Below are 23034 nucleotides of genomic sequence, written 5' to 3'. Positions count from 1 at the left end.
CAAACAAACAAACAGACAAACAATTTTTAACATATAAACAACAGACCGACGTACGGATTCGTTATTCCCCATCCCAAGACAAATTTTGCTTGAAGGTGAAAGCGGTTTTGGAATTTAGCGTGACACTTAAACGAAGACTGTTTCCAGACGTGATTCGTGAACTATGCTGTTTTGCGTAAACTAATTTTTTTGTAATTTGGCGAGCCGATTTTATTCTCGGCCAATTTCTTTAGGCAGAGATTGGCTCGATAATTAAGTCGTAGCCTGTAAATTGGCCATTTTAGGAGTAGACAAATTTTACTGTGTAAACCTGCAATGCAGCATTCAGGTCGTTTAAATACAGAAGTATCGCCCATACTCTAACATTTGAGCTCATTTGATAGAGATTTCAAGAAAAATGAGTTAGCTTTAGAGCGTTAACAGGTTAGCCGATAGGAAAGATTATTCCGGGAATTCAATTTTTCAATTTCATGCGAAATGTGTTTAGAAAAAATTCGTAACGCGTAAAAAGTCTCGATATTTTTACTTGAAAGTATTTTGCAAAAGAGAATTTGGGCCTTCATCTATCGCAGAGCACAATTTTGAGATTATTTTTGTGATACCTTTTAAAAAGCCAGACTCAGTTAAACTCAGAATACAAAAAAACAATTAGAAATTAAACTTCGGTAGTGATATACCGGTATGCCCGAAATAATCTACACAATAATTATATACCTAAAATTCCGCCGAAACTGTACTTCCTCTGTATACCCAAGCCTAAAGGAAACGCAGTGTACAGTTTAACCAAGGTCATTTGTTTTTGTACTTTATATCCGGGCCATTTGCAAAAATTTCTGTATACCGTATACCTATAAAAACACTGGCCCATCCTGACTGCTCGATTGATCAAGTTGGCAGACATTAAAATATACACTGAGTTCGTACCTGCTGTGATAAGTCGGATAAAGGACTGGATGAACGTGGGCTGAAAGTCGAGGAACACAGACACCTATTCTGAAGTGAATCTTATCTTAGTAAACTGAGCAATAACTACAATACTGTGATACCAAAACAAGGACGAGAACAATAATACTGCATTATGACTCTTACGTTACATGCTTCATGACTAACGTAATTTAAAAGTGGAAGCCAATCTATGAATGACGTCAGTTGTGCTGCGAAAACAACTAGTTCACTTAACAGTAAAGGAAATTTGGATCGGCATTTTAACTTCCGAATGCCCCTTGCTTAATTATCTTCTACAAATAGGGAAAATATATTTTTGGAGTTCCAAGTATGAATGAAGTACTTCCGAACATAGACAGTTTTACAGTTAGAGTAAACAGTAAGTAAGAAATAGAAAAATATATTTGCACTAAGAATAAGAGTTTACAAAAACTAACGGACAAGTGGACTTTGTAATCTAGTTTATTTTCTTCTTTTACAAAATTGAGTAAAGAGCGTATTCACATGACGTCACGGCGGCCATTTTGGTGTTCCAAAACAATGAAACGGTGGCCATATTGGTGTTCCAAATAAATCCTGTGAGAGTTGGACTCTTTTCTTACTTAGAAAACTTTCTTTTGTTCCAATAAATTTGCATAGATGCTGGCCACGTGAGTGAATACGCTCGATACCATGCAGTGGACTTTGAAAGTAATTTATAAACGGGTTCGATAAAATATGGTTTCAAGAATCTATTTATTTATTTATTATGTAAGTCTAAGATTCAATACTGAATGTAAAGGACTATCCTAAAAAATTATAATAATAATAAACAAATACACAAAATGTGAACGAATAAACGGCTCATCCTCGGTGTGAGAACTTGTTAAACTCACTAGTGACGTAAACCAAAGAAAACAAAGAAGTCAAAAACAATAAAACCTAGACAAACAAAAGGTACAAAACAAAGAAAAAGTTCACAAGTTCTTACACCGAGGTAAACCCGAATAAACCTTATAAATAGCTTCCTTAAAAGAACTCAAGTGATTTTGCCAATGCTACTTGTCTTAGTAATCTATTCTAGGCTTTGATAGATTGTGCTAGAATAATTTTTGGCATAATTTGTCATCATGCATGAGCATAATTATCACTTATTTTTTGAGAGAAAAGTACTACTCGCATAATTGGCACTTTTGGCAAGTTTTGCAGCACAAAGTTTTCATCATGCAACCAATTTTTTTACCCTGAGATCAGTGTTACAGTCAAATTTAAGTACAAAAATTTTTTTTTTTCTTCATGGGACCGAAGTGACCCAGGACCCTTTCCACCCATGCGCATAACTAGCTCGGTTACCTAAGATGGAGCCCACCTTCTGGTTGTTAATTTTTTGAGTGTTTAAAGTTGTCAGGCCATGAATTATGCACTCTTGAAGTTTCTAGATGTCAGTAGGGTAAATGTGTTTACCATGTACTTGTTTGTTGCATAGTCATTGACATATTTTTACCAAATTTAAAGTAAAGGTACTGAGAAGCATAATTTCTGCCTTGCTTTAATTAAATAAGCATAATTTACAAAAATTCGCATAATTATTAGCATATTTTAGGAATACACCAGCACTGTCAGTAGCATATTATGGTACTTTTACGAGTACAATCAGTATCAAAGCCTTATCTGTTCCATTCCTGCATGGATCTTGGAAACAATGAAAACTTATAAAGTTATTCAACTAATGAACTAATTAACAATATGCATGTTACAAAGCTTCAATAGCAGGTTAGACTCAGTCTCCAGCCTTAGGTGTTTCGATACGCCCGCGGGTATTCCCCAACCGTCGGGTAAGCAGTGAAAAAGCGATCGAAAAAAAAAGAAAAAGTGGGAAGGGAGCAGCGGAGAGCCTGCAAGCATCTTCTTACACACGTCAATCCGCCCACTACCTTTCCCCAGAAAACCGTTTCTCGTGTCAAAATGACAAATGTAAAAACATCAGAATGTACCGTGTAGAAGAGTTTCACACACTCGCTATGTTTTTCTTTGTCTCTGCGTGCGCGAAGCCAAGCGATTAGGGACTTTAAAATTGAACGACGCGACGGTAACGAGAACGTTACTCAAAAGTGAATTCGCGTTCTTTCAGTCTTTATCACGATTATTCCCAACCACTTGCTTTGTTAAATGTAGGCCAACCCTCCTGATTTGAATTCCAAGGGACCATATCAAAGTCCAGAAAGAGAAATAAAATTTCGTCATTGCTTGTTTACGTTCTCCATAAAACGCGAAATTATAGACATTTTCACGTCGTAGTAGTGCCAAAACGGCAAAGAAATGTACAAAAAAGTGCGATGTACGCGCGAAGTTATTGTTTTGCTTATGAAACCTTTTCTTACTTCTCGTTGCCGTCGCTTCGTTGGATCTTAAAGTCCCTATTGACACGGTTGACATAAACTGCAAAAATTGACCAGTCATAGGGTACACCGGAATGAGGTATTGAAAACAGTGCTTACGGGCTCCACTTATCCGTCTCTCCCCAGCTCCCTTTGCGGTTTTCGCGCGACTTTTCTCGAAGCGCTTTCCCTACAAGATAGGAGCCTGCAACAGGCTAATTGCTGCTTTGAGTACCAATAACTTTATTAACCTGATTGCACTGAGTCGTGTATTCTAATTATGCGTCTACAGTTAGTAGGCACCTTGTATGAAGATAATGATGACGACGATAACAGCAAAATAGTAAGTTTTGTGAGGAATTTATGGCCTGTGCCAAAGTCAGGATGATGACGATGATGATGATGATGTTGATGACTGCTAAACGCGGGTAAATTGCGGTACAAATTTTTCTGAAGAAGTCCACAAGTTTGAAATAAAAAGGTTACGCAGCCAGCTTTTAGAGTTGCGCTGCTTTCAATATTTAATAAACGATTATTAAATATGTACAGTAAATCTGATTATAAACCTAGTACATTTTAGCAAAACTAGTCGGAATCTAAAGACCTCCTTTCCAGAATCTCGGAAAACTGCACGATTTCGCGACCCCTTCGTTTGACACCGGTTTTTACATAAGATAACGTATCTTTCGCTGAACCACCGGGATGCATCCTCTAAATGTTTGAAAATGTGAAGCACCATAATCTTTGGCTTCTTACAATGCCACCATGTAACGGTGCAGTTCTGACCTGACCTTCACTGGGGCCATCATCGTTTTTGGTATCCAGTGGGCTGTATTCAGTTTTGCTAGAAGAAATCGTCAGATGAACTTCGAGAACGGACTAGTCTAACTTCGTTCCATTCCAAAGAAGATAAATTATCGGTAACTAGTCGTTTCCCTCCTTATCAGCTGAGAAAAACAAATCGTTGCGTCCCAGGAAGGCGAGAAACCCGTCAGTCAGACTTCTCCAACCTTCACCTACGTAAAATTGCTGGTTACCCAGATAAGGTCTTATCTTCTAGCATAAGTTTCCAATACATTTTGCAAATACAGTGTGTAACTTGCTTTCGGGCTACTGAGCTTGCTGTTGTTAAATATTCTTTATGTACAAGGTGTTACTCGAAGACGCTGCTCTGGGGTCCCTGTTACCCTTTGACTGATATTATTCAATGTGATCTAGGAGCCTTTCTCTTGACACGGGCTGCTAAATATTTTCCAAAACACCTAAAAGAGTACGAAATCCCCACTGTTCTTTAATAAGTTTATTTACACAGTGTTGCTCGAGGACGATGCTCTAGGGTCCCTGTGGCGGTTTGGCTGATAGCGGTACTTTTCAATGACTTGTAGGAGCCACTCTCTTGTCACGGGCTGCTGAATACTTTTACAAACACCTAGAAGAGAAAGAAATCCCCGCCATTCCGGGGTAGGTATTCAACAGAGCATTCGGCGTCCTTACGTAGTTGATATATGATGTAAACGGAAATTTACATTCAAACCTTGGAGGAATTCTTGACAAATGGTAAATAACAGGTGAAAATAAAATAATGGCCAAATTATTCGACTCATTATTTACATATCGATAAAAAGGAAAGCTGTCTTCGTTTAAGTTTGGCACTGAGGGTGCTAATTTCTATTTTTTTCGCAAAGGTTCTTGGGACGTTTTGGATGACTTCCTCTTTCCAGCCCCTTACACGAAAACGTAACCCAAACGGCCCGGACTAAATAGTCACTCTATGAATCACAGGAGAATGGGTTCAAGATTTCCACGCAAAGATTCCAGGGAACATTTGAGTGAACAGAATAAGAAGTGATTGGTTACCAGTTGCTTTTGGATACCACCAACCAATCAAAACTAATGCTTGCTCACCCAAACAATTCCAGAAATAGCTGCCATGAAAGCTTGTTCTCATTCTCCCCATACATTATGGAAGTGGCGATTTTTCTTCCATGTTATAGCCAGTAGTCTTTGCTGCTGTTGTTTTTATGTGTATTGCTGTCTACCTAATTAGCTTTAGTCTCTGTAGGGATCCTAGCAAAGGGTTGGTTCTGCGAAAATTTTCAACATAACAGACGTACTCATCGCTGTGTTGTAGCCGTTAGGAAAGCTTTTGTCTTCTCTCACTCTGAGGAATTTCCACTGTTTCGAAGTAGCATCCCAGGTACATTCAACAATTTTTTTGTTTAAGCTCTTCAGTTCCTTTGTTACCTTCAATAAAAACTTCAGCAAGTTATTACGTTTTAACCATGCATAGAATGTAATTAAAGTAGTCATTCCAGTATTCAAATTTACACAGAAAATAAAGTAAAAGGAAGGGTCTCTTTAAATATAAAGACAAGAAGAGCTCTTTTGCTCTTAACTATTGAACCTGTGGAAGAAATCTACTGGTGTGACCATTCAAACTTCCGAGTCTGTGGATGAAATCCTAAAGTGTTACAACTCAAATGAAAGCTACTGAGCAGTGCTTTCTTGTGGTGCTGTTAATTATGCCGTATAATGTGGTACTAACTTTTGAGACGGTGTGATCATTCAAATGAAAGATACTGTGCAGTAATTTCCAGTGGTACTGATTATTATGCTTTACAAGGTAGTTCTAATTTTCGACTCTGTAGATAAAATCCCATAGTGAGCTGTTCAAATGAGACCACTTCGGCTATACTTTTGCGTGTCACGTTTGCTTTTCTGTATTGCACGAACAGACCTTTTCATGGTGGTGTTCAACTTTTGACATGGACAAGTTACGGAAAATCCGTCGACACCAATGGAAAGAGCACCTAAATATTAGTAAAATTGCCAAGTTTGAAAGTGATTTGTTGAAAACTAACGGAAATATAGTTCCTCAAAGTCGCGAAATTTTGGTGCAAATTTGCCACCCAACATACAAACGTCTGTAAATTTGCGCAACTTTGCAGAGCTCTATCTTCGCTCGCTTGAGATGTATCACTTTCAAATTTGGTAAGTTTACTAATTTTATGGCGCTCTTTCCTGTGGTGTCGACAGATTTTCCCTAACTATTCCATGTCAAAAGTTGAAAAAACCGTGGAGGGGTCTACTGCAAAAATCTCGAAGTGAAACAAACCTTGATGGAAGCAAAAGGTCTGTCATATCCACCAACCATGAGTGTGCCAACCAATTCGGGGATACAACTGGAATAAAAAAGGAGATATTAAGTCACAATTACACTACCAGGGTCAGAACTGATTGGCGGATCTATTTTCTGATCACATGACTGAATTAAGCAATAACCTGCAAGGAAGCTGTCCCAGGGCTCCCCCAGGGTCGAAGAACAGCGCTAGATATATACCTCGACGCTTCGCGCCTCGTAATTTCCCACCACTGCTCACCTCCCTTTCGGCGGATAGTTTATAATGTGTTGATTTAAAACATTTTTGTGACCAGGTAGTTGTCCCTTACCCTTCCTGCTTGATTTTTCCTATGTTCAATATAAAGTCCACGGAGTTAAGCGTATGTGGTTTCCATTTCAACACTTCCTGACTCTGCCCAGGACCATATGGCTAGAATGAATAAAACCAGAGTTAACAGCTCAGAATCTTATTTCCTTACTAAGTTAATGGCTGACAGTTAACTAGAATAACTTTCTCCCGGAATATCATGCCATGGATTGTGAACAACAAAACGGATCTTTTGCCCTCTGTTTTACGAATTTTTTTTCAAAAATACAAACCTCAGATAAATGTACCGCTAAAGTTGCCCAAAGTGCACTTCAGCAACAACGACGATATCGGGCGACTTCGGAACAAGCCTATCCCGGTCAACAAACCTGAGTGAGTGACTCATTTGCATATCTCAACCTACAGCGATAACTTCGTCAACTACACTTCGGGTATTCACGAGTTAAAAAGAACTGTTCGAGTACCTTGCCATAACAATTACCTGTGGAGATCGTCTTGAGTCGAAATACACCAGCAGACCCTCAGGTTCAGTAAATAAATTGTTTTGTCAGTTTCTTGTTAATGAAACAATTAACAGCAATTAACCAATAGACTACGAGCAACCCCTCTTTTTTCTAAGCGAAACGCGCAAGACAAGAAAATTATGACCACGCGCGTGCACTCCCCTCACTAAATCTGAAGAAAAAGAGAGAACGCTCGCAGTCTAATTAACTGAGGCGTAATTGTTTGTACCTCTTCCGCTGGATTAAATATTAGGCCATCGTTTTCGTGGCTGAGTTTTGGGCTCCAGGCGTCTAAAATCTGTAAAAAAAGAAAGATAAATTTAAGTAAAAGTAACAGACTAGATGGAGGTTGATGCGGATTAAAACGATACCTACGACGAAGATGACGATGTTCACGTGATACCGGGTGGTTAGAGCGCTGGACTGGCCAATCTCGTTCCCAGAGCTTCGATCCTTTTGGTCAAGTCCCGCCCTGACCGCTAGCGTGGTAAATAGCCAGCTGGTATGCCTCTGGCCAGTTGGGATTCTTAACCCTGTTATGTTTGATTATATTTGAATTATTTAAGTGTTTCAGGCATTTGCTCGGCCCAACTAGTATTAGTGCTATAAATACTTCCGAAGGTAAATAACGGAATTATTATTTTACTTTATTTTTTTGTCGTGACGACGATGGTCAGATACTGGTGACGACGATGGTCAGATACTGGTGACGACGATGGTCAGATACTGGTGACGACGATTTTGACGATGACGTCGACGAAGATAATAATGACGATGATGCAAACCTGATAATGTGAATTCAGTAGTAACAGATTTTTCTTCCACAACTCACAACGGAAAACGACACAAGATCCAAAGAGGGGCCGGGCTTAACAATTGCTATTTCACGCATTTCCTATAAATTTTAGCTCTCAAAAAACAGCCATTTGACATTCACACTGTCCAATCTTTTAAGTATGCAAAATCGGGATAATTTTTTAATGGCCGACGAATCACGCGACCGCCGAATGCGCGAGCCGCTAGGGGGTTCTGAGGGTATTCTCTGCCAGAAAATTTTGAAATCCTGATGTTCTGAAACGTCATTTCTGGTGTTCTGAGAGGATGATTCCTCATGTGTAAAATGTATACTCTGTTATGTGTTAATTTCTTGTATCATAAGAATTCCTTTAAAAATATAAGAACATGTCAAAATCAGGATGTTTCCTTTCCCGATCGCATATGGGTAGGGATTCCGGATTTTTAAGCAAAATGGGGAGAATCCCGACAAGATAGGGATGGTTGGATAGTCTGGACGTTCAATTCTGTCCTTACCCATTCGGCCTTCTCCACATGAAAAAACTTTTTCGCTCTTATGCTAAAAGGCTCCTTTGACTTGTCAAAGAGTCCTTGCTGTGCCTAAATTGGAAAAAAGTTACATCATTCTCATGTGGGAGTCAAAAGAGGCGATAAGAGCTCATTTCCGAGTTACCTCCTTGATCAGAGCGTAGCTTGATACACAACTAATCATGTACAAAATGAGCTTTCAAAATTTGCGTATGAGCGAAAACATACATTAGGGAGCTTTAGCATCGACGACGGCAACGGTAGCGAAAACGTCACTTTTAAAATGAATTCCCGTTTTTCAAACACTGTTGCGTTTATTCCAATTTGCTGAAAATTGCAAATGTAGGCGAATTTCCCTGGGGTTGATTTCTTGAGGACCGCACTCAAGTTTAGAGAGAGAAAAAGAGATTCGTCGTCGCTTGTTTACGTCCGCCATAAAACTTGCAATTAGGCATTTTCACTTCGTAGTCGTGCAAAGACGGTAAAGAAATGTACAAAAAAGCGTGATGCACGTGCAAAGTTGTTGTTTGCGTAATAAACTTATTGCTTTTTTGACGTCCTCGTTGCCGTGGCCGTCGTCGTTGCTAAAGCTCGTCACGTGGTTTCTCAGGGAGCAAGCAAAGGATAAAAGCTGCCACTGCAAGAAATCACGGGCGAGTTTGTTTGTTCTAGACAACAGAAAATGAAGAACTTTTTACCTTGGTACTTTCATGCTAAATACATAGACAATTTTTAAAAAGAACAGAGCAGTTTTTTACGAAGCCACTTGAGAGAGGATAAAGCCTCTTGTCTGTTACTAGTACCTATGTTTTGTTGAGGGTTTCAAATCTTCCTTGAAAAACGCCCGACATAAAAAAACACACTTACCCCTATACTTCGAGCCATCTCGATCTCTTTTTCAATACACACCATTCGTATATCATGATTCTGCTTGCCAACCTCTTGGCCCTGTGTTACAAAAGTAAAAACATACTGCTCTTTCAGCACAGTAAATCCTCTATTAAGCCCCGGGTAGGCTTGTCTCTTTCAAGCACGTTTGACAGTGGGGCTTTATGGAGGATTTACGGTACTTTAAGTCGTGTATGGAAAAGGTTGTGTTTTTATTGCCAGTGGGTGCACACTCTAACAAAGTAACAAAAATCATCAACTCTGAATTCAGCAAACTTGTTGCAGTTCACTGAGATTTTAAGTCAGTGAATTGCAAGCTACAGAAACTTCAGCAATACTTTCACACGGTACTATTTATTTAGCATGTAGTTCTAACTTTTGAGTCTGTGGATGCAATCCTATGGTGTTACCATTCAAGTGAAACCTCTTCAGCAGTACTTTCCAACGGCACTATTTGTTCAGTCTTTACATCACAAAGTGAAATTAACTGTAAATTAAGAAAAACAATGACACCCACTTGAAATTGGATGATGTCATAAGCAAGGTAACGGGGGTGGATCTTTTCATTTTCTTTGTCAAGAACCATTTCCTGGGAAATCAAATATTAAAAAAGATTTAGTAACAAATCAGTCGACACAAAGCAAAAGCTCCCCATAAGTATTCCGGGATTTGCTCCGTCAGAAACATTCACTGCACATTCAAGGAAAGAATGTACCTTATTCACTCATATGATTTGTTATGTGATCAGATGTTGACTCAGGAGATTTGAACCTTTCTCTTGTTGGAAACAAAGAGTGCATGGCAGTAAAATAAATTCTAATTTAGAGGTAGATTGATGCCTTGAGTATAAGTACATAATCTTAATTTGTGCAACAAAACAATCCAAACGAATAAGGTCTATTACACTTTTTTTAGCAATTTTGTCATCAACCCGCCTCCAACACCGTCCCTGCCCAAATCGTGTACCTTATTTTCCCAATATAGCAAGTAATGTTACGTTTAGAAAATGAGCAACATTATTTTATTTTAAGACACAAGGTGTAGTTCATGGTCTGAACAGCTCAATATTAAATCTGTCCATTCTGATTTTTTTTTTCAACAGACAGGAGGGACTTACCCCATCTAGCAAAGTGTCAAAGACGTGTTCTCTTGGGAATTTGCGCTGTGGGAAATGAAACTGTGGTGCAGCAAAAACGTTGTTGTCTCTGTCGATAAGGTATATTTCTTTCTCTTTTAAAATAAGCATCATGTATCTAGAAAAAAAAAGGAGGTCAACAGAAATGAATTGCTGTGAGCATGGGAGCATAATGTTAAAAAAGGTAGCCTGTAAACAAGCTCTGTTGGAAATTGTGAGAGTCATAAGTCACCTACGGGCAACCTGCTAAAGACTAGGGTGGGGATCTTCCAGCATGTGTTCACACATGACCATTTCGCCCCTCACAATTTTTTTGTGTAATTTTACTCACACACTCACAAAAATTCAACGTTCCTTAAAGGATGTGAAACAATAACAAACCACAAACCATGGATAATAGAAAGACTGGATAGGAAACTTATGTCACGTGGGCTGATTTCTTATCGCCGATTGGTTGGTTCGTGCTCCAAGATGGCGTTGGATGGTTCCATCATAGTGGAGATTTGTGACGAAACGATGGCGAAAATGTGGCGCAAACCAGTCGAAATGTAGGGTTTCTATGCCTGCATGTCGTTCTTTTTCGGATTTTTTAGTGGTACTTTAATTTTTGATGGGTGTTTTTTCCTTCGTTTGTTGTCTTACGGCGATAGCGATCCTTCAAAGCCACACTTGAACCTTCAAGGTAAGCACTTCTTGTTGTTGTTTTGTGTTATTTGTCCTTGTCTTTGAGAAAACTGCGTCCCAAAGGTTGAACTTACCAGAGCCATATTTAGTACACTTGGCGACTGTTTTGGGACGCCTTTGTTATGAAGATTTCCTCTTGTTTCTATTCTTAACTACGATTGACAGATGTTTTAAGGATGGAATTGTGGCATAGGCATAGTTACAGACTGAATACTGTTATTTTTCAGCCATAAATTTCATTTGAAAATGGCTGAAACGCACTACGTTCGGAGCTGGCGCCTAGCAAGTGTACGCACACGGTGTGTAAAGTTCCAATCGACTGACAAGTTTGTGTTGAGAACTGTTTCGCTCAAGTAATATCCCAGATTAACCCTGCTCATTGTTCGTATTAAAAAAGCAGTATGTTAATTTCGCTCATCTTTTAATGTTGAAATAAAACTACTCTATTACATATCCAGTGAATACAATCGCCTCACCGCTCTCCTCGCAGCCTGTATTCGAAGGCACTGAAGAGACTCGAAAAAATTTTATACTTTTCCCTTACATAAACTATAAATAATTTTTGCATCAATGGGAAAACACCTACTGACATTTCTGTCTTCCGTTTAGGCTCCTAATTGTTGTTGTTATTTTTTAAACAGTGTTTTAGATTTCCTTTTGTTTTTCTTTCTTGTAGGATTTGCTGAACACACATAGTCAATAAAGACAGTAAAATTGTGGTCAAGTACTCTTCTGAGAGGGCACAAATCAATCAATCTTTCTGTATTAAACAGCAACAAAGTTGCTTTTGTCATGCATGAGAGCCAGAAGGTGGCATCTAAATTATTTATGATCAGAAACTTTATTTATCACTTCTGAAGTGTATTTGTTACTCTCTTGTGAGTGGGACAAATTAACTGTGTTTGAGGGTCAATGCTTGTATTAGCTACATAGTCATGTGTTTAAGTTGGTTAGTGTTTTTCCCTGAAACGGTCTATATCTGAATCACATTGTTTTTCAAACCAAAGATGGACTTGATTAGCACTATTATTGTATTCGGTTTTTTAGAGATCCAAAGCAACAATGTATCTGTAGATGCTAAACCTTACCAAGGTATATTCTAAATCAAATTAATAAAACATATACCTGTACTTGTTTGGGGTATGCATTTTGTTTTCAACAATATGATAATGTGACCAGACAGTCATATTTTTTCAATCCCTCATCCACTTACCTCAGACTAAACAAAAACCACATAACCCCTGATGTTACTGTTTGTTTTCTTTTTTTTTTTTCATATATATAAGAAGCTTCTATTTTTCTTTGGGAACAGTGTTTATGTTTATTTCAGAGGTGATGTACAGTATTCCCTATCCATATCATTAACACTACACAAAAACTTAAACTTTGTTTCATCCTAAAAAAGGTCAGTATTTCAGAGATAATACATTTCTAGGTTTTATTAAACCTTATGGAAGACAAGTGTTTCCCAATGAAAAAGAAGTGAAGGTTCTACTATTAACCGGGAGAGTTTGCTTCCCAGTTTGTATTCTAGTAGTTAACAGTTAACCGTTTTACATAACATTTTTAAAAGCGTTGCAGTTCGCTTTTTCAAAGACCTGACTGAAAAGTACCTTGGGTCACTGTACATTTATACCTGAAAATGACAAAACAACTTGCTTCACAATGAAAATTGATTTGAAAAAGTTTAGAAACGGCGTTTCCACGGTGGTCCGCAAGCCAATTTCCTTTCTCTGCTGTGAGCTTTTCCCCGCTTTTTTATATTTCTCAAATACGACTTCTTGTCACTGGTTGTCCGTAAATAAAATTGAAGGGAAAATTAAACTCTTGTTTGAGCTGGGTACTTTTACCGCTAATAAAATCATTTTGTCAAGGGTTGTTAACTTATAAAATTTGACACTCGCTGAGCTTGTTGATAAAAGCAGAAAATAAATTGTGAAAACCGTGATAAAAAGGGTTAAAATTATTTCCGGTTTTCATATGGTTTGAAGAAAATTAGGCTGTCCCTTTTTTATAGGTGTTTTTTAGCTGCATACATGTAAGTTTTCGCATACTTTTTATGTAGTTAGGCTTCCCGTTTGGTGCATATTAAAACTTATCGGGCGCTGGAGTCATTCGTCGCTTTCACAAGTTTCGTAATCATTTACTCTGTCTTTTGCCTCTACCAGTTTTGTACCCTCTAACTGTCTTCTCCAAGAGGAAGTCCTCTTCATCCTTTACTTCAAAACATGGCCAATATGTATAGTCGAAGACAGAGATAGTGAAATATGCGAGGAAACATAAGACGCGCAAAACGTCGAAAGAGGTTGAATGGCTCTCGATAATGTGACGTCACATTTTTCCACTATGTTGGAACCGATCGCGTTAGCCAGTTTCCTATCCAGTCTTTCTATTATCCATGCACAAACCAATCAAAGTCCCCTTCCATTTGAAACTAAAATTTGAAAATTTAGCAACAAAATGCATATTTTCCAGACATGCACACATAGTCTGTTCTCCATACATTACTATGGCAGTGACGAGGGGAAATAAAACAGTGTGTCTTTGATGATCATTTTTACAATTAGGAATTCTCAGGTTATAAGTTTGATTAACAAGTAGTATGATTATAAGGGGAAATTAAGCACCAGTCACATAAAAGAGCTTGAAACCCACCTCACTCCATCTGCTTTCCAACTAACTCTGTAAGGTTTCTCATGGAGTAGTTTAATGTTCTGTACATCCATTGACACAGGCTGGCTTCCAGGGAACCCACCACTATTAGAGAAATGAGCAATTATTATGGCAACCACGGTTACCATAAAATTAGGTTACAGGCCTACCAGCTCAATATAGCTGGTTGTAAGGAGAAATCACAGATTTATAAGAGTCCATTTTGACATTGCACATCTTTATTCTAGGTCAGATTTTATGCAAAAAAAGGAAAAAGTAAATTTCAGGTTAACAATTTCCAAAGTTAGAAAATAAACAAATACAACTGGTAACCATAATTTTTACAGACGAACCTGACTTGAAAATACTCACTTTTGTGTAGAAATAAAAAAAAATGATGAGTAAAGGTAAAGCTTAAAAAGAGGGGTACAAATTGGCGTTTGCATTTGCCATAAAAAGAATTAAAATCTCTCTATGACCAACTAATTTACTAAGTATCATTTTTCCATAAAGACAAATAAATGTGCAGATGACAGCCGTGAAGTACAGGCACCAATGCCAAGAGGAAGGAAAGTGCTTTTTTAATGCTTAAGCATACATAAAAGATGTCTGAAACATAATCCTCAAAATTTCTGGTCACAGATGCCCTTGAAGGTTCTTCCACAGCAGCTGACTGTTCAGTCTTCATGTAGCCTGTGAAGCAAACGTTTCTTGTTTTTTCTCCTAGCTCTATAGTCAGCGTCACTAGCTTGCTTCTAGATTGATATTCACAAAATAATTCTTTTCCCACGTGAAAAAATGTTTGGTGTGATTATCATATCATTCAAAAGCTTTGCCTGAAATTTAAAATAAGCAAATACATACCCTTCCCAGCCGCACATCTTCTGGCAGAGTTCCTGGATTTCTTCTCTTCTAGGTGACTTTACAACCCCTATTCCATCTATCTCATCCATAAACTTTGCTTCCTATTCACCAGAAAAAAAATTGGAATAATGAATAATAGCTGTCTAGAGAGTACATGTTTACAATTTTTCTTACATCTGTTGTGCACTTGCGATTTAATCGGCTTACTATATTATATAAGCATGAAATGAAACCTGTTCTGTCAAAGAAATTAATTAAGTGTGACTTCTTGCATGGAGAAAAGATTTTGGATGCACAAGGTGATATCTATCTAAAGTATCTCATGCATTAAAATATGCCTCACCTTCATGTCATATAGCACATCAATGACTAGCATTGAAGAGAAAATGAAGCATGACTTCTGGTTAAATAATTTTTTTTGAAACAACAGGTCACGCTTATTTTCTTGATGTAACAGGTCACACTTCACCTTCAAGGTTGGAACACACTATGTGACAAGTTGCAGCAACAAGTCATGGCGACAGATCACTCCGTGTGTACAGGTGGGACGACTAGTTGCAGCAACATGTGAACAATACACGAAAAAACACAACATGACTGCATGGTGTTGCAGTTTCTATGGAAACTGTAAACACAATATTGTTAAATGACTTGAGGCATTATAGAAATCTTGGCATATCAGAGAACACCCCTTTGACTTGTACACCCTCTTCACCTTTAACCTGGGATCTCTTCGTATTCGTTTCCTACTCCCATCTGGGCGGCTGCCATCCTCTGTCATCTCTCCATTCTGTTCTTCATTATCACTGCCTTCTTCTTCCTCTATGCACCAATCAGGCAGTTCAGGAGGTGCGATGGTCTCTGCTGGGTCACCATAGCGACTGACAAGCTCTTTCAGGTAATCAGCTTTGTAAATACCTGATGGACGGCACTAAAGAAACATAGAGTAGGCTTAGCATCATTGTGCGATAACAACAAAATTTTAGTTCTCACATCAAAGTATTGCATAGACCTGGCAAATGGTAGATAAAGAGCCACTGTTTGTGTGTGTGCTTATAATTTATTCATTGTTATTATCATGATTAAGTTACTAAGTGACATGTTAAGAAGATATTACAGACATACTCTGATATTGATTACTCTGGCTCAATGGGTTATAAGAATTAAACACAAACCTGTGCAAAGCACTGAACTGCTGCATCAACACTGTGAAGAAAAAAAAACAAAGCTTTATACATAAAATGCCTAACAATACACATTCTTTAGTGTGAGCTGCACCTTTTCTAATCCTCTACAGTGGAACGTTGATTTAACAAAGTGCCAGTGGACTGGAGCATTTCAGGACCTGAAAAATTACTGTAATTATACTATTATATGAGAAATTTCTGCAATTTGATTGGCTTAGAGCAGTGGTATTTCAGCTTAATTTGAAACACCTACACGTGAAAATTACAAACCTTTTGCAGGTGTTAGTATAACAAATAATACCATGCGTGATATTTCAAAATTGTCTCAAATTTCACTTGCCTAACGGCTCGTGAAATTTTGTATGTGGTATTTATGCCAAATATCACTACAAATCATGCTATTACCTACACTAACATTAAAGTACTGAGCCATACATAGCTACAGCTGTACAGCACTAGAAAACTCAAGAACAGGCAAACAAAACTGCTTAAAAGCATTTATCTTTTATCGCATGCTGACATTTTTTCTTTGTTATATCAAGGTATGTTTTACATTTGCATATGGATTGTGTTTGTTAAGACGAGGATTTTGCTAAATCAAGGTTCTGTTCCATACATTTTACTGTAATTTTGGCCAGACTGAATCTAAAATCATTCATTATACTGAGGACTTTGTTATATAAATGTTTGTTAAATCGAGGTTCTGCTGTACTTTCTTTGGTCTCTATAGCCTGTAGCTCTAGTTCTTATTAATTAGACTTAGGGGTTTGGTTAATTATCCCTTTCACTATTGTTTTGTAAAACGAGTGTAAACGTAACAAACTTCTGGTTAAGTCTGTCTGCAAAACATTGCCAGAAAGAAGGATATCAGTGCTGCTTCACAGACATTACTAACTGGGGTTTAGTTATGTCTGCGATGCAGGCAATACATGTAGCACTTTGCTAAAATACCAAAAAAAATTACTGTGTCCTTATTCAGGTTTATTTTGAAGTAGAAACATGGTAATCATCCCTGGCAAAACCATTAACAAGTTTGGCCTCACTAAAATTAAAGTAAATTCATTGATCTGCCCCTGTTAAACCAAAAAATCACTAACCTCCAGTCATCTTTCTCCACAAGATAAGCTATGATAAGGAAACCAGTCCTGTTGAATCCATGAGTGCAGTGGACACCTGATGTAAAAAGGATATAATTTATTTTTATCTCAGTGGGTATGCACTTTGGGATTTGTTAATTTTTCGGACCACATTCTGAAGGGATACATGTATAATAGCAAAATCAGAAATGCCAACTTTCCACGCTTGCAGCCAATGGCTGAATTGCAGAGGAACCAGAGAGCTGAGATCAGACATAAGGATGTAAAGGCGCACTATGCAGCTGCTTCAGTCCATGTTTGATCTCACCTCATCCACCCAGGCCAACGATGGCATAAGTCAGAGAGACAATGCCACTGGGGCCTACATCCCCTACCCTTTTCATTTTTATGCACACAGTGTCACAGGTTCTTTAACATCACCTTCCAGCTGATGTGCAAGGATGAAGGAGACAATAAGGCCAATGGCTTATTGTTACCGCCCAATGACACAATCATCTGAACTGGGAAAGGGTTTAAATCACAGTTGGCATGATCTCACCAGTGTTTTAAAGACCTTGGTTAGTGGTCTGGCTGGTGTTTGAACTCACAGCCTCCCACACAGCAGACAAGCACTCTTCCAACTGGGTTTACTGGGCAGTAGATGCTGCACTGCCAAGCCAGTTGAATTTCAATAAAATTACAGTGGTTGGGATAATTTAAGCCTCTCAGGTCACATTCTAAACATCTGAGTGGTGATGATGACAGTGATGATGACTGTGTAGCTCACAGCTACATTCCATTTACAGGGCGACCACATGAACCGAGGTCACCCAGACAAAAAAGGAAACAAATCTTGAAATTAGCCAATCACAAGTCAAGATCTAAACAATAAAATTGTGCATAATTTTGTACTCAGAGCAAGTTCAAAATACCTTGCGAACCATTTTTCTAAAGGATATACCATAACATATATGTTACAGGTCAAAATTAAATTTAGGTTAAATTTTTTAAGCAAAGTTGATTCTCAATTTCCTTTGTCTCCTAGCCCTAATTTATGAATAATTAGAGCTAAGAGACAAAGGAAATTGAGCGTCAACCTAGGTTAAAAAATTTAACCTGAATTTTAATTTTGACCTGTAACATATACGTAAGGAATCACGATGGCAGAATCAAAACCAGCAGTAAAGAAATTTTGAACAATCTGAACTAAAGACGATGGCTGCTCACCAGAGATGGTTTTTATTATTTAAAGGAATTTTGGGTTTTTCTGTTCCGTCAATCATCTAAGCAGACCCCCTAGGAAACCCATGTTTACTTCAGTGAACAAGTTAAAAAGGTCATGGTTTGTGATTGGTGGATTTCGATCCATTTTGTTTTTCTGCATTTCACTAGCGTCATTGCTTGTGATCACCAGTTTGGGCAATCACTGACTTGTTTGCTTTGAAGATTTTTTCTGATCTTTCTTATTCATGTCCCCCTTCGCCTCCACAAAAATTCCACTAACCATGGCGATTTTCTTCACTATTCTTGAGCAGTCTACATTCATTCTCAGTTTTCTGTTGTGGGCCAAGCTTGGTGAGTGCATATTGCAATTTGCATTACATGTAACCAGCCCCATATCTTTGTTGCAACCGCCCTCAAATCGCCGACACTGCCATTCACTCACTGAGCGCTGTTTGCCATGAAATGAGCGGCCATTGCCTTTAGTTTGGATTGTTCAAAATTTCTTTGCTGCTGACTTTGATTCCAGCAAACCCAGACGTTGCCAAAACATTTTCAGCTTGATTTACACAAATGTCACAATTCCTTTTTTATACATCCCTTAGAAAAATGGTTTGCAATGTATTTTGAACTGACTCTGAGTACAATCTTGTGCAATTTCATTGTTTAGATCTTGACTTGTGATTGGCTAATTCAAAATTTCTCTCAAATTTTTGTCTGAATGGCCTCAGTTCATGTATAGTTGCACTGTAAACCCTCAGGGACAAGAACCTTGGTTATTGTAAGCCTGAATAACAATCAGGCATTTTTCAAAGATTTTTAATTTGGATACTTGTGACAGTGAATTGATTTACAGTTACATGTGTATCATAGCCCTGTCATGTGGTATCTCTGTGAAGGTGGTATACCTGTGACTGTGGTACTCTTGTGGCAGTAGCACCCCTTTGGTTATGGACTCTACTCTTACTAAAACTATCCACATGATCACATACCTATAAGTCCTCCTGGATTTTGGTTGAAATATCTATCACACATGCTGATGAAAAGAGCCACCTGATCTCTTGTTGGAGTTTCTCCATGTCTGCAGTAAAGACCACAGAGAAGTAACAGCCATTAATATAAAGTACATCAAAGTAAAAAAGTAATTGGCCGTGAACAGTGACCTGACCTCAACATAAACTTTCTAACTGTTGGCTCTTGAGTGGATGTTTGACAAAGCCAAAGTCTAAACAATATTCAGTCTAGTTTTATTGGTACTTTTCGTGCTGGGGTCAAGAGGGCATAATTATACAGGCAGCTCAAACTGGAAGAAGATTTTTTACTTCAAATAACCAAAGACAATTAATCCTGAGGTTCACTGATTGTCTAAAACTGTGGTCTAAGTTACACATTGTTTAAATAACCATGGCCAAATACCTGTTTAAATAAAATGGCCAAATATCTATTTCATTCTTACATTTTATGGAAAAAACACATTCTCCTCATATTTTGAGTCATCAAATCCACATGCATAATACTTTGGAGTACAATGTGAGGAAATTAATTCTTGCCTTGCTCCTTTACCACTTTTGTAGTCATACAACTGAAAGTTTGCCTGTGGCATATGACTGAATTAATAATTATAAATAATTTTGAATAAAATCTGGCCATTATCTTTCATTTTGCTACAGATAAATAGTTTCCCCAGATATTAAAGGTTTTAGTAATAAGGATAGGACAGGAAAACTTTACGTACATACATCTACAAATATCTTATTTTCTATTCACCTATGCAGTAAATTTTGCAGAATACAGAACATCATATTTTGGTCACAAGTCATTTTCATGACGCTGGGATCACATTTGGGAGTAAGAACACAGAAAAAAGAGCCATCTTTTGTTTAATGTGTTGTGAAATCGATAATTCTATATTTTCAGCTTCTTGTGGATGCATGTGAGCCGTAAACTGCTAGAGAAATGACAAACACGGTGCTAATATTTTACCAACCCCTTGCAATTCATCTTGACATGATTGATTCCTGCCCTTTCCACCTCTGTTTTATCGTAGAAGCGTGTCGTATTTGTCAAGTCAATAATCAATCCTAACTTTACCTAAAAGAAAATAAAAAAATCATTCTGTTAGTCATCATCAATTTTGTTTTTTTTTTCTTTGCAGAAATGAGCAAAAATTCTGCTCATAAGGTGTCTCCTCACTGGTCACAGAAAACAATAACACAACATAGTTCATCGTTATTTTGGAATCCATTGATTTACGGTTAGAGTGGCAAAACTTGGCTTTTAGCGTTAGGAGAGCTGCCATGTGACCCCAAATTAAAGCCTTCTAAGCCCTTATAGCCTTAGTTTTTAAAAGTATGGTTAAAAATTGGTAAAAAAAAAATTGATCCACTCTCACCTTTAATGAATCAAGGTATGCGAACAACATTGGCAGCTGAAATCGATTTGCCTCAGGAATGTTGGCATCATAACGAGGTCCCAGTGGTGTTTTGAAGGCAAGAAATTTGTCTGAACAAAAAAAATCAGAAATCCATCTGTTTATTATATCACATATAAAGGGGGAAGCATTCTCTTATGTATAATTCAGGCAATAATTGCCATCAAAGAAACCTGGATTAGACTCGATTGGCTAACCCTTTAAACCCTAAGATCAAAATTTGAATTTTCAATTGTCGCCCCTATTCATTTCCTACAGAAGTAGTGGGGAGAACTTGATAAAATATCAAGCAAATTCATCTTGGGTGATCATGTCCGTAATTCTCATGACCACTCTGTTTTACAAAGCATTGATGGTACAAGGAGAAATTTGATGCTGATCACTCTTAGGGCTTAAAGGATTAAACCCCTGTACAGTGTTATTCACTAAATGACAAAAGGTTAGGGATAGGGTTATTCAGGTTGATCCAATGCCGTCCAATTCAGGTTTTGTCAATGGTTTATCATGCAGCCACTTCAATACACGCTGTATATCATAAGAAACCCTGAGACCCAAGAGCTAAATATTAAAAATACTAGATGAATTTTTAAATCATCAATAGTTTGTAATAAATTTAATAATTTTAATTCAAATCAGAACAGAGTCCACTAATCCTCTCTTCTTTAATTTTTCTCTTTTTATGACACATTTTAGCACTCTTTGCTGTCATCTGGCCTTCTGTTGTCTGCCTTATCACAAACATCAGAAATACAACCAGCATCCAACTTATTTCAAGCATCTTTTCTGCCTAGGGTTGTCAGTAAACTCATTTTTCATTTTGAGCACAACTATTGTTTACTTTATCAACTGAAAATAAAAAATTGTTTGAAGTATGGGTTATGCTGTGTCAAACGTTTTAGAACATTTTTTGGGCCTTTGATATATAGCATCAATATGTCTGTAGTCCAATGTTAACAACGGTGTTGAGAAGGTTTAAGTCTGTCTTAAAAATCTTCTGTAACATGAATGAATTACTAAGTACTACAATAAGCCGAAAAAAAGTGCCGTTTTGAGTTAAATGTGCTCCCCGCAAACCAGACAGGACTTAACTACAGCTGGCAGCCTATACTTTCCTGAAAAAGGTGATCCAAGGAAATAAGGGGTACTTTTTTTCTTCGGCAAATTTGTGGCCAAATTACTGAAAACCATAGAGAAAAAGATGAAAAAACAAACCAAAAGTGCGAGCAGAGTTGTGGGCAAGTTTGATTCCTGTGAACCTCAAGCAATAGGCTTGGCGAAACACGCGATGATTTTTTTGCTTGAGAATCACGTGACGAATCTCGCACATGTACAATAGAGAATTGAATGGTTGTTCGCAGAGGCTACTTTTCGCATGCCAGCTCATACCACAAAAAAGTAGCCTCTGCTTCCAGGGTAGCTTAATAGATGATTTACGGTATAAGACAGACATAAAAAAGGATGTAAAGAATAAAATTTAGAGAACAAGTAAAGGCATATTTTTTAGTGGCTTGGCAGCTTAGTGGCTCTTCAGTCAAGGTTATATGGTTTAGTGGCTCGACCGCTCGGTATATACCTCGAAAATTTACCCTGTATTCTGTAGTTAAGCCCAGTGATGTAAGTAAATGTAACATAGCCTAGCCTTGGCTTAATATTAAGTTCAACCATTAAAACATTATAATTAAAAAAATTAAGCTAAATACGTTTTAAGCTGATGTTTTAAAACTGACTTCCGTGGCATTATTTAAAACTTGGATAAAAGTCAAAATCGTTGTTCGTAAAGTTGAATGATAAATGAATGAGTAAATGAGTTTTTATTTGTATGATGAACCTCTTCAATTCTACTTGCATTAAACAATATGCTGAGTCTTAAAGACCTACAATCTGTACAGCAGTGGATGCTTTTTTGGGGTCGAGGTTGCATGAACACAGCTTACCGGCGATTATCTTGCTTTTTCTGGGACAATTAAGCCAGCGAGGTGGTACAGACATCTTAGACAAGATTTTTTTCTCATCTACGGTAGTTGCAGCAGAGTTTTCTTGAAATCAACGGGGGAAAAGCCCATTTTTTCTATGAAACGTTATCGGCTTCCGTCTTCCTGCATTCGGCAGCCATGTTTATTACCTCGTTCTGATGCAGAGCGACCCCTCACCGTTCCCCCCGCCGAGGCTGAATACCATATAGTCGCCTACCACATAAACCCTTCTTCAGCCACCGCGAATACTACAGCTACTACATTATACACTGTAGCTACTATGGCTATTAATATAATGCTATACTCTGGTATTCAGAGGATTTGTGTACTTACTAGAGCTATGGGG

At 37.8% G+C, this 23034-nt stretch overlaps 1 protein-coding gene and 1 long non-coding RNA gene across 5 annotated transcripts; one reads left to right on the top strand and one right to left on the bottom strand.

The window, feature by feature from the left end:
* Nucleotides 1-3671: 3671 nt before the first annotated feature.
* Nucleotides 3672-22860, bottom strand: LOC140945868 (mRNA-capping enzyme-like). Of its 4 annotated transcripts, XM_073394916.1 has the most exons (18): nt 22650-22860; nt 20677-20786; nt 20272-20375; nt 19277-19365; nt 17085-17160; nt 15976-16006; nt 15516-15731; nt 14801-14901; nt 13940-14041; nt 10583-10718; nt 9983-10054; nt 9445-9525; nt 8566-8649; nt 7484-7552; nt 6753-6853; nt 6418-6484; nt 5417-5546; nt 3685-4731 (listed from the first exon to the last, which is right to left on the bottom strand). In XM_073394916.1, the coding sequence occupies exons 1-18, from the start codon at nt 22702-22704 to the stop codon at nt 4607-4609; spliced, it is 1749 nt and encodes a 582-aa protein (XP_073251017.1). In that variant the 5' UTR covers nt 22705-22860; the 3' UTR covers nt 3685-4606. The 4 variants fall into 4 exon arrangements, with proteins under 4 accessions (XP_073251018.1, XP_073251019.1, XP_073251017.1 ...); XM_073394917.1 differs by lacking the exon at nt 8566-8649 and having other exon boundaries at nt 3672-4731; XM_073394918.1 differs by lacking the exon at nt 20677-20786 and having other exon boundaries at nt 3681-4731; nt 22650-22826.
* On the top strand, nt 10993-12414 carry LOC140945870 (uncharacterized). The gene is made up of 2 exons (XR_012166767.1): nt 10993-11282; nt 11961-12414. It is a non-coding gene; the product is annotated as an uncharacterized lncRNA (long non-coding RNA).
* Nucleotides 22861-23034: the final 174 nt, after the last annotated feature.

The sequence above is a fragment of the Porites lutea genome, chromosome 8 (assembly GCF_958299795.1).
Source record: "Porites lutea chromosome 8, jaPorLute2.1, whole genome shotgun sequence".
In the NCBI taxonomy this organism is placed as follows: domain Eukaryota; kingdom Metazoa; phylum Cnidaria; class Anthozoa; order Scleractinia; family Poritidae; genus Porites; species Porites lutea.
This window is presented reverse-complemented; position numbering and strand designations above follow the sequence as displayed.